Source organism: Erythrolamprus reginae, chromosome 2, assembly GCF_031021105.1.
Source record: "Erythrolamprus reginae isolate rEryReg1 chromosome 2, rEryReg1.hap1, whole genome shotgun sequence".
Lineage (NCBI taxonomy): Eukaryota > Metazoa > Chordata > Lepidosauria > Squamata > Dipsadidae > Erythrolamprus > Erythrolamprus reginae.
The window spans coordinates 331,075,473-331,087,519 of NC_091951.1; the positions used below are offsets into that span (position 1 = coordinate 331,075,473).

Sequence of the window (12,047 nt, forward strand, 5' to 3'; positions counted from 1 at the left end):
AACTTTATGTTCTGGGAAAGCTTGCAGGACCGGACTGGTGGCAACTTTTTGACGTCCTCAACGTCTTCACTCGTCTCTGTGCAGTGAAGGGCTACCAAAATTTTTACTACCACACTATGGGCGTGGCTTATGCAGGACACCCTGCATTTTCTTTCAACACCTTTCAGTGTAAATTGGGTGTTTTGGGGTGGAGCTCCATTTTTGCTACCCCACTGCATTCCACTCTGTGTGGGCAGCAGCCCACCCCTGCCTCCGTGCCAGCAGCTGCTGCCCACTGTTCCTTTTGTCGCCTTGACCCAGGGGTGGTGGTGGCACTTTTTCCATCACCCTGTTTGGGCGGCCTCCATTACTGGTGGCGGGCCTTGGTCATCTCCTTGGCTGTTCTCCAGGGCAGCTTCCCTGCACCTTCTTCCTGTTTGGAGCATGGGGGGGGGGGATGAGCACTGCTGGTGGGCCTCTGTTGTCTCCTCAGCTGTTCTCCAAGCCAGCCTCCCTGCGCCTTCTCCCTGCCCAGAATGCGGAAAGACAAGCACTGCCACGCCTGGTGCTCCCCCGGGGGCCCCCGTCAGCGTTCCTCTCCTCCTCCTCTTCAGCCGAGTCCGGCGCTGAAGAGCTCAGGGAGATGAAGCGCCAGAAGAGACATCTAGAGCAGGGGTCCCCAACCTTGGCAACTTTAAGACTGGTGGACTTCAACTCCCAGAATTCTCCAGCCAGCATACCTGGCTGGAGAATTCTGGGAATTGAAGTCCACCAGTCTTGAAGACCTCTGATCTAGAGTGATGCTGGAGAACCAGTAACTCTGAATCTGGCTGAACACTGTTAAGAACCTTTGTTAGGACTTATTTACTGGTGGATATAAAACGTTTGCATTTTCTCACACTTTTTTCATCCGCTAATTTGTGCCCGGCCACCCTGCATCATGCATGCACGGAAGGAAAACATTACCAAAATCTCACGTGCAATTTTTTAAAAAAAGATGGACCAGCAAAGATTGCACCAGAGCTGTCGCGCATACATTGCGCAATCTGCGGGCCGCTACTGGAACGGTGCACCCTAGCATACCGGTGGAACCCACCCCTGCTTCAGCTGTGTTTTATATGCAAACTAAGTCTTGGAACACAGTCATCTTCATTTTTGACTTTAGGTTACTATATTCTTGTGATGTTGCTTAAATTCCAAAAGCAAAATAGTTTTATATGCATGTCTTTCTAAATATCTTTTAGGTTTCTGATTCTCTTTTTTTTTTCTTGCATGGCTTTGAGATTCCGAAGGTATATTTCTATTAGTACAGTAAAAACAAAAGCAAAAAATGCATCTGGCGACATTGAAGTCTACTGCACATATTACAGTATATGCTGTTTTTGGAGCAGAGTTTCATCTCAACAACAATTGGCTGATGTAACACATTCATTGTCCTAGCTTCGGCATACTAACACTTAGAATCAGTGAGAAAGTTCTTAATCTAGATTCTTATTGAAATGGATTAATCATGACTTTTTGCATTACTGAAATAAATGAACTTTTCCACAATATTCTAATTTTTTGAATTACATCTGTATATGCTAATCTATCTGTATCATCTCCCTTCCTTCATCCTAGATTGACACCACCACCCCAACCTAAATCTATCTAATGTTCTATTTAGCTATGCCAAAAGAATGAAAGAAAATGGCTTTCTTCAGAAAATCTTAGAGCCATGGAAATAACCACATAGATACATAGAAGACTGAAAAAGACCTCATGGTCTATCTAGTCTGCCCTTATACTATTTCCTGTATTTTATCTTAGGATGAATATATGTTTATCCCAGGCATGTTTAAATTCAGTTACTGTGGATTTACCAACCAAGTCTGCTGGAAGCTTGTTCCAAGGATCTACTACTCTTTCAGTAAAATAATATTTTCTCACGTTGCTTTTTATCTTTCCCCCAACTAACTTCAGATTGTGTCCCCTTGTTCTTGTGTTCACTTTCCTATAAAAACACTTCCCTCCTGAACCTTATTTAACCCTTTAACATATTTAAATGTTTCGATGATGTCCCCCCCTTTTCCTTCTGTCCTCCAGACTATACAGATTGAGTTAATTAAGTCTTTCCTGATACGTTTTATGCTTAAGACCTTCCACCATTCTTGTAGCCCGTCTTTGGACCCGTTCAATTTTGTCAATATCTTTTTGTAGGTGAGGTCTCCAGAACTGAACACAGTACTCCAAATGTGGCCTCACCAGCGCTCTATATAGTGGGATCACAATCTCCCTCTTCCTGCTTGTTATACTTCTAGCTATGCAGCCAAGCATCCTACTTGCTTTTCCTACTGCCCGACCACACTGCTCACTCACACTGTCACGTTTTTCTAGTTTTTATAGAGAAGTATTGAAATTAAGAGTTGTACTAGTGGACCTATTGAATATATTCAGTATTCATTAGGCCTTTAGAAATCTAGCTTGGCACAAATTATTTATTAAAGCTTCAAACTACTATTAAGCAGGAGGATGAGGAAGACGAGGAGGAGGAGGAGGGGGAGGACATAACTAGTATGCCTGAAATGGCCATGTGCTGTCAGCGTACATCTGAGAATGTTTAAAAACTTGCACACGTTTTATGATCAAAACTTACCAGCAGAAGCAGTTGATTTATTAGCATCGATTTATATGTACCTGGCACTTCACAAAGAACCAGTCTGACAAGTTGTTCCCTCAGTGGATTTACTTAACCAAGAAAGAAACAATAGACAAAGAGATGGTGAGAGGAGTGGTAGAAAAGGGGAGGAATTTTCTATTTTTATATTCCAGGACTATGATATATACCTAAGTATAAACAAATATCCTTGAAGTAGATTTTTTTTTCATGTAGAGTAAGTAAATACAACACAAGCCATCACTGTGCGGGAGCCATCTTGATACACCTGTAACAGTTTTGTACTAATCAAAACTCAGATAGGATTTTTCTTCTTTTTAATGATAAACCTTTCTTTCTTTCTTTCTTTCTTTCTTTCTTTCCTTCCTTCCTTCCTTCCTTTCTTCTTTTCCTTCATTCCTTCCTTCCTTTCTTTCCTTTCCTTCCTTCCTTCATTCCTTCCTTCCTTCTTTCTTTCTCTCCTTTCCTTTCCTTCCTTCCTTCCTTCGTTCCTTCCTTTGTTCCTTCTTTCTTTCTTTCCTTCTTTCTTTCTTTCTCTCCTTTCCTTTCTTTCCTTCCTTCCTTCCTTCTTTCCTTTCTTTCCTTCCTTTCCTTCCTTCGTTCCTTCGTTCTTTCTTTCTTTCCTTTCCTTCCTTCCTTCTTTCCTTCTTTCCTTCTTTCCTTCCTTCCTTCCTTCCTTCCTTCCTTCCTTCCTTCCTTCCTTCTTTCTTTCTTTCTTTCTTTCTTTCTTTCTTTCTTTCTTTCTTTCTTTCTTTCTTTCTTTCTTTCTTTCTTGGATTTATATGCCAAGGACTCATATACTAATTTAAGATCCCAAACTATGTTAAAAATCATACCCACTCAGACAACAACCATACTTAACATTCATCAGCCAGGGGATTAGAGTCTAATGCCCCAATCCTGGTGGCATAGATGAGTCTTAAGACTCTTGCGGAAGGCAAGGAGGGTGGGGGCAGCGTGAATCTCTGTGGGGGGGACCTGATTCCAGAGAGCTGCCCCCCCCATAGAGAAGGCTCTTCCTCTGGGCCCCATCAAGCGACATTGTGCAGTTGACAGGACCTGGAGACCTTCTACCTGAAGAGACTGATGCTATTTCTAGAATTATGGAATTTCCTTGTAAATTATCCTGGGGATTTTTTCCTCTGGGGTACTATTAATTACTATTCTAGGTTCTGCAATCTGTAGCTTTGATTGATACGAGCAGCTTACAATCCTTATGCCTCATCAGATGTTCTTACAAAGGAACATTTTTAGATGACTGTCTTGGCATTATCCGTAACGTAGCCGAGAGACATATTGAGTCATGGATCCCCATCATTTAGTCTGACTCATCTATAAAGCGGCAATGAGGAATACGCTGGCTGTTGCTTCAGACCGGATTTTCTGCTTTTTTGCAAATATTACAGATGCTTATGGAAGACAATGCTTCGTTTGTGTGTATTTGAATGTGCTTGAGATACGCTTGTGTTTTTTTATGAGGGAATTTAGAAAGGAATGTCGTCAGCACAGTTGGCAGTACAAAGGCTGGAAGAGCTGAGCAATAGTTTAGGACTTAAAGTACCTCTCTGCTACAAAAGCCCAGAATCAGGAGAAACATATATATCTGGAAGCACTGTTCATGTAACAAGATGTGGGGAGGCTGGGTAACCCCTTGCCTAGTTGGCTCATGGCCAAAAGTCCATCTGTTTAAGGATACGGCCTGCGGAGGCCATTTATCCGGCCTGCCGCCAGCTGCCTCCACCCAAATATAAACATTCCCCTCACAATCCCTCCAGCTATCAGCGACAGGAAGAGTGGAGGCACAGGGAATTCTCACTGACCAATCACCTTCTAGGATTCATCCCGACCAGTAGCAATGAACCAATAGCAGAGGCAAATTCAAAGTGTTGGTTCAGCCCTTCGTGGCACCAGACCAGAATATCTCCGGGACCGCCTTCTGCCGCACGAATCCCAGCGGCCGGTTAGGTCCCACAGAGTTGGCCTTCTCCGGGTCTCGTCGACTAAACAATGTCGTCTGGTGGGACCCAGGGCAAGAGCCTTCTCTGTGGCGGCCCCGGCCCTCTGGAACCAGCTCCCCCCGGAGATTAGGATTTCCCCCCCCACCCTCCTTGCCTTTCATAAACTCCTTAAAACCCACTTCTGCCGTCAGGCATGGGGGAACTGAGATATCTCCCCTTGCCTATGTAGTTTTATGTATGGTATGTTTGTGTGTATGCTTTTTAAATAATGGGTTTTTAGACTTTTAATATTAGATTTGTTATTTGAGACTTTTAATATTAGATTTGTTACTGTATATTGTTTTATTGCTGCTGTGAGCTGCCCCGAGTCTGCGGAGAGGGGCGGCATACAAATTTAATGAATAATAATAATAATAATAATAATAATAATAATAATAATAATAATAAATTGTTTGCAATGTTTGGCACATTTTCGCAGAAAAAAATTAACAGCATTTATTTATTCATTTATTTATTCAATTTTTATGCCACCCTTTTCCTTAGACTCAGGGCGGCTTACAACATGTTAGCAATAGCACTTTTTAACAGAGCCAGCCTATTGCCCCCACAATCCGGGTCCTCATTTTACCCACCTCGGAAGGATGGAAGGCTGAGTCAACCTTGAGCCGGTGATGAGATTTGAACCGCTGACCTACAGATCTACAGTCAGCTTCAGTGGCCTGCCGTACAGCACTCTACCTGTGTTTAATGTGTTTAAGTGACGCCTTATTTTATTTGGCTTCATGCTGTCCGCTGCTAACATTTTCAGACACAGTAAACATACCGGTCTTTCCTCGTCTCCCACCGTAGTCACAGTGGAGCCAAGCGCTACGTTTACTTCATCATATTTCCTTATCTTAGCTTTCAGGAGACTTATGTTTGTCTCATTATCTCCGTCTCACCCCTCCTTTCTTTTCATCCCTGTTAAATATTTTTCCATGGTATCTCTTACTCTGTGCTGTATGCTACTGTTCGGTGCAAAAAAAAACCTGTGGAAACCCCCCCCACATTTCCCCTGGGTCGTGCGCCCTCCCCGGCATCGTTCCGTGCCCCCCCAGGGGGGCCTGCCCCACTATTTGAGAAACACTGATTTAAGGTATGAAGATCATAACAGAAATGGTGTTTTTGTTATTCTTCGATTCTGCTTTGTTTTTCGAAAAGAAGGCATGGATTTATTCTTTTCTGTGAGTGCCCCTGCCATTAGTTATTACTTTGCCATAGCAAGGGGTTCTTGTTAACTTGATTCCATTGTCAATCAAAGTAATGGCCTAAACTCATTTAGGCAGTAAATGGAAAGTGTACAAGACAGCTGCTTCAAATATGATAAACCTTTCTGAGTATGAGAGAGAGTCGCTACATCAGTGTCATGACATCCTCATGCACATTTTGTCCTATGCTCCCTCTACAGATACTCATGAGTTATGGTGTGGAAGGTCCTTTTAAATACAACTTGCATGAATGCCCCTGCCCAAGAAACGTAGCAATTGTGTGGTCACCTAAAAGGCTATTGTGTTATTTATTGGTTTTTATATAATGGGTTTTAACTGTTTTTAGTATTGGATTATACTGTTTTGTTACTGTTGTTAGCCGCCCCGAGTCTGCGGAGAGGGGCGGCATACAAATCCAATAAATGAATGAATGAATGAATGAATGAATGAATGAATGAATGAATGAATGAATGAATGTTCATAGAGATCAAAATGACATTTGAGAATGTAAACAGGGAAACCCCCAGGATAGTTTGTATGGACCGTATCTGACGGCCCGTATCTGGGCCGTCATAATTCACATACTATATTTGTGCATATTTCCAATGAATGATCTTTGATTTTACTTTTACAACAGGTGACATTTCCACAGAAAAGGGAATTGGAAAAGACGATAGCATTTCTTTTGCTTGGCCCCCTGACTCCAATGTGACTTGTGGCTATGTAGTGAGGTGGTGTTATAGTCCTGAGCCGTGTACAGATGTTCATTGGGAAAAGTTTTCTTCAAGTGTGACAAATGCGGATATCAAGTCAGGTAAGAGCAGCACTTCAGCTATCCTTCTGAAATCAAGTGGACAAAGAAAGGCAGAAACCTGTTGCAATTTGTCTGTCGCTCTCTCTCTCTCTCTCTCTTTATTGGATTTATAGGACACCCCTCTCTGAGGACTTGGGGCAGCTTACAGCATTAGTGATGGGTGAACCCAACGGTGTTCGGGTTCGGCAAGTTTGGACGAACTTTACGCAAAATTTGGCTGAACCCGAACTGAACCTGAACCCGAACGGGGAATCGCACCAAGAGATTCCGGGGGGGTGGAGCTTTGATGTCACGTATACCTTCTTATAAATAAACATTGTTATTTTTATGAAAAAGGACGTCGCAGCAGCACTGCAAGCAAAGAGCGGTCCTTTCACATAAAAATAACAATGTTTATTTTTACGTGAAGACCTCCCTTTGAAGGAGCTGGGGAATCCCTCCCACGAAGAGATTCCGGGGGCGGAGCCGTGACGTCACCGGCAGGTTGCTAAGGACACCAAGGTGATCACTTCCTGGATTCCATGGAATCCAGGAAGTAATCACCTTGGCGTCCTTAGCAACCTGCCGGTGACGTCAAAGCTCCGAACGTCGAACGTGACCCCGAACTTTGCCCAAAGTTTCAAAAAATTTCAGGTTTGTGTTCGGCATACCGAACACCGCAAAATTCGGTACGGACCCGAATTGTGCAGGTTTGGTTCGCCCATCATTATACAACATATAAAAACAAAACCATACAATACAATGTTCTAATCCAATTAATTCAATTCATTAATCTAATCTAAGAACATAAGAGCCATGCTGAATCAGGCCAAAGCCCATCGAGTCCAGCATTCTGTGTCACACAGTGGCCCACCAATTGTCCATGGGGATCTTGAGCAGAAAGAGAAGGCAAGACCCTCCCTTTCCCCTGACCCCCAACAAATGGTACTCAAGGGAATCCTGCCTGCCTCAAGCAACATAGAGGCGGCACATGGACATCCGTTTCAATAACCACCGATATACTAAAACCTAAAACTACAGACATACATAACATTTGTCGGCCGGGGGTTGGAGTCTAATAGCCCCATGCCTGGTGGCATAGAAAAGTCTTCAGGCTCTTGCAGAAGGCAAGGAGGGTGGGGGCAGTATGAATCTTTGGGGTCAGCTGATTCCGGAGGGCCGATGCCCCCATAGAGAAGGCTCTTCCCCTGGGCCCCGCCAAGCGACATTGTCTAGTTCAGTGTTTTCCAACCTTGGCAACTTGAAGATATTTGGACTTCAACTCCCAGAATTCCCCAGCCTGAGGAATTCTGGGAGTTGAAGTCCAGATATCTTCAAGTTGCCAAGGTTGGGAAACACTGGTCTAGTTGACAGGACCTAGAGAAAGCCAACTCTGTGGGACCTAACCAGTCCCTAAAACTCATGCGGCAGGCGGCAGTCCCGTAAGTAATCTGACTCGATGCCATGTAGGGCTTTATAGGTCATAACCAATACTTTGAATTGCATGCAGTAGTCAAACCTCGACGTGATACGGTAATAATTTAAGTGTTATAAGAAGCCAACTGACAATAAATAAGGGGATGCTCTCTGTGCTTAAGGGGCTAATTTAAAGCACATAGCCCTCTATCCCTAGCACATGCAACTTTGAACCCATCCTGCCTGCTGATAGGTCCCAATAGCACAAGGTTGTCAAATTCATGTTGTCACAGCAGTGTTACGTGATATATCGGGACTTTCCCTCCCTTCAATAAACCAGCTGTGGGTGTGGCTACTGTGTGATGTTACCAGCTTGCGGGCCGGGAGTTTGACAGCCCTGCAATAGCACATATTAAGAAATGTCACGTAGATATGCAAGCTCTTCTCAGAACTAACCAAGGGGGGGGGGGGGGGGAAGTCAACAACAAATAATAAAATAAAAAGGAAAGGAGAAATTCCAAGGAAACTTTATTTTGAAGAAGATTACTATTACAGCTTATTTATGTTCAACAACTTATTTTGAAAGATCCCAATTTTTAAGTAAGTTGTAATTTTCTCAATGTCTATAGTTAAAAAAAATGCATCCCTCTAATTCAAAAGGTGGTTTTCTACCTGCTTGATATGAAAATGTGGATTTATTTTAAAGTTATAGCCCCCTAATGAAAATTTATGAATAATTTTCAAAATGTATGAATAATTGTGAATATAGCTGGGGTAGCACCATGGTTAGAGCGCAGCATTGCAGGCTACTTCAGCTAACTGCTAGCTGTAGTTCAGCAGTTCAAATCTCACCACTGGCTCAAGATCAGGACTGCCGCCACCGTCCTTGCCTTTTGCAAACTTCTGAAAACCCACCATTGTCACCAGGCTTGGGGAAACTGACATACCACTAGCTGTTCCATTTCATGTATGGTTTGTCTGAACTGTATGATTGTTTTTTATAAGGGTTTTAAAATTGTTTTTAATATTGGATTTGTATCTCATGTATTATTTGTTGTGAGCCGCTCCGAGTCCTCGGAGAGGGGTGGCATACAAATCTAATTATTATTAATAATAATAATAATAATAATAATAATAATAATATTATTTAATTAGATTTGTATGCCGCCCCTCTCCAAGGACTCGGAGCGGCTCAACAAATAATAATAACAATAACAATTATTATTATTATTAATAATAATAATAATAATAATAATAATATTAATATTAATAACTCAGCCTTCCATCTTTCCGAGGTGGGTAAAATGAGGATCCAGATTGTCGGGGGCAATGCTGATTCTGTAAAACCTCTTAGAGAGGGCTGTAAAAGCACTGTGAAGCGATATATAAGTCTAAATGCTATTTCTATTGCTAATTTTTTTTGTCTGTGTATGTTGCAGGTGTCTTCCAGCCTGGAGTTCGATATACATTTTCTGTTTTTGGCTGCAAAGAAAATGGGTATCAGAGACTAGGAAATATCAAGGGCTACATACAAGAATTGAGTAAGCACATGTTATTACATTTTTGTTAAAAGTTGTTGGCAGAAAAGTGTTCATTAATGGAAGTGGAGACTATTGAACAAAAGCCAGGATAGGAAATAAGAGCCGTCTCATATTAGCTTTGCAATTGCATTTAAGTATGTTTATACAGCTGGTTGGCTCAGATCTTTTGTTTTCAAATGATAGGGTGCAATTTAGAAGAATTACAGTTCTGTCTTGAAAATAAAGGGGAAAAGACGATAGTGTATAAACAGGATCCAGCCATTTGACAAAATGCTGCAGTGATCTAAATGAAATCACGAAATCCAATCCTTAATATTAAAATGTTACGGTACTTAAATGACTAGAGGTCAAGGTAGGAATAAAGAGAGTTCCAGAAAGGAAACATGTCTCAAAGCACAAATCTTGGACCTTTTCCCCACATGATGAGACTGATTCAAAGAATTCAGGAGATTGAGAAGATAAGAGGCAATGAAGTGCCATCAATAATAGTATTATTTCTTAGAAAATGAATATAACAAGATGGGTATGCTAAAGATGCTTCTTCAAAAGGCAATTGGACTTCCTTCTTTTTTGCTTGAAGATGTTCTGCATCTTATTCTGCAGAAGGTCAGAACTGAAAAAGCTTCTTGGATGAGAAGCAAGATGTCTTCAAGCAAAAACAAAGGAAGTCCAGTTGCCCTTTGAAAACCACCTGCATAACTGAGAATCTCCATAGACATAGTCCATAGGGTGATTTTGTTTCAGGATTTAACACACTTCGGAATGCTCCTCACCTTGCATTCAAAAGCTACCTAGAATTGCCTCCTGTTTGCAAAAGGCATGTTTACTTCACTATAGCCCAGAGATGGTGAGCTTTGTGCCCACTGGTCTGGGCCACGACCAGGAAGAGGAGCAAGTCTTTTGGTTACTGCCAAACATGCGCATGTGCCGATAAACTGACCGGTGCACATGGCGAAAAATGGACCAGCTCTTCCAGTTTCCAGCACTGCCGTATGTGCATAGGCCAACTGATTGTCACATGGATATGCGCACCACAAACACAGAAGAAGAACAGGCAACACTGCGCTTGGCAGGCGACACGGCTCCGCATGCCACTTTAGGCACACATGCCATACATTCGCCATCACGACTGTAGCCCAATGATTCTCAACCTTGGTAACTTTAAGATAGGTGGACTGCGAGCGATCATGGGCCTCCCGAGGTATGCCCATATCTCTATAGTGCTTTAAATTAGCTCCTTAAGCACAGAGAGCATCCCCTTGTTTACTGCCAGTTGGCTTCTTATAACACTTAAATTATTACCTTATCACCTCGAGGTTTGACTACTGCAATGCTCTCTCCATGGAGCTACTTTTGAAGAGTGTTTGGAAATACAAATCATGCAAAATCACAAAAAAATGATTCTGCCGCACGAATCCCAGCGACCGGTTAGGTCCCACAGAGTTGGCCTTCTCCGGGTCCCGTCGACTAAACAATGTCGTTTGGCGGGGCCCAGGGGAAGAGCCTTCTCTGTGGCGCCCCCGACCCTATGGAACCAGCTCCCCCCAGATATCAGAGTTGCCCCCACCCTCCTTGCCTTTCGTAAGCTCTTTAAAACCCACCTCTGTCGTCAGGCATGGGGGAATTGAAATAGTCCCTTCCCCTAGGGTTATAAAATTTATGTATGGTATGACTGCATGTATGACTGATCTCTTAAATTGGGGTTTTTAGATTTTTTAATATTAGATTTGTTTACGTTGTCTTTTTACTATTGTTAGCCGCCCCGAGTCTGCGGAGAGGGGCGGCATACAAATCTAATAAACATGCAAACATACATACAAAATGCAGTCACACGAGTGGTCATGGGCCTTCCTAGGCATGCCCATGTTTCTCCAGCACTCTGCGGGCTGGATTGGCTGCCGATTAGTTTCCAGACGCAATTCATAGTGTTGGTTATGACCTATAAAGCCCTACATTGCATGGGATCAGATTAATTATGGGACTGTCCTCTGCCTCATGCATCCCAACAGCCAGTCAGATCCCCCAGAGTCGGCTTTCTCCAGGTCCGGTCAGCCAGACAATGTCATCTGGCGGGGCGTAGGGGAAGAGCCTTCTCCGTGGTGGTCCTGGTTCTATGGAATGAGTTCCCTTCGGAGATCCACACTGATCCACCTCTGCCGGCAGGCCTGAGGCCATTGAAATTTTAACACCTTGCCCCACCCAATGGATGGGTGTATGATAGATGGTGTATGAATCCGTTGTTAACTTTTAATTATGGGGGTTTAAATCTGTAATTTTATTTAGATTTCTACATGTTGTGAGCCGCCCTGAATCTCAAATTAATAAATAAAATAAATAAATAAACTGGCAGAATTCCCCAGCCAGCATGGCAAATGGAAGACCATCTATCTTAAAATTGGTAAGGTTGCAAAACACTGCATAGTTGCTCCAGTGAGGAGAGGAGGATATTTTGAGTTG

The 12,047-nt window shown here is 42.8% G+C and overlaps 1 protein-coding gene across 2 annotated transcripts in view; it reads left to right on the plus strand.

Annotated features, from left to right (window-relative positions):
• Positions 1 to 12,047, plus strand: part of LIFR (LIF receptor subunit alpha) — a 152,001-nt gene that overhangs the window by 120,003 nt on the left and 19,951 nt on the right. For both annotated transcript variants that reach the window (XM_070743423.1, XM_070743424.1), the window contains exons 14-15: positions 6,478 to 6,654; positions 9,489 to 9,590. In XM_070743423.1, the coding sequence (XP_070599524.1) occupies positions 6,478 to 6,654; positions 9,489 to 9,590 (279 nt within the window). The remainder of the gene's footprint in view (positions 1 to 6,477; positions 6,655 to 9,488; positions 9,591 to 12,047) is intronic.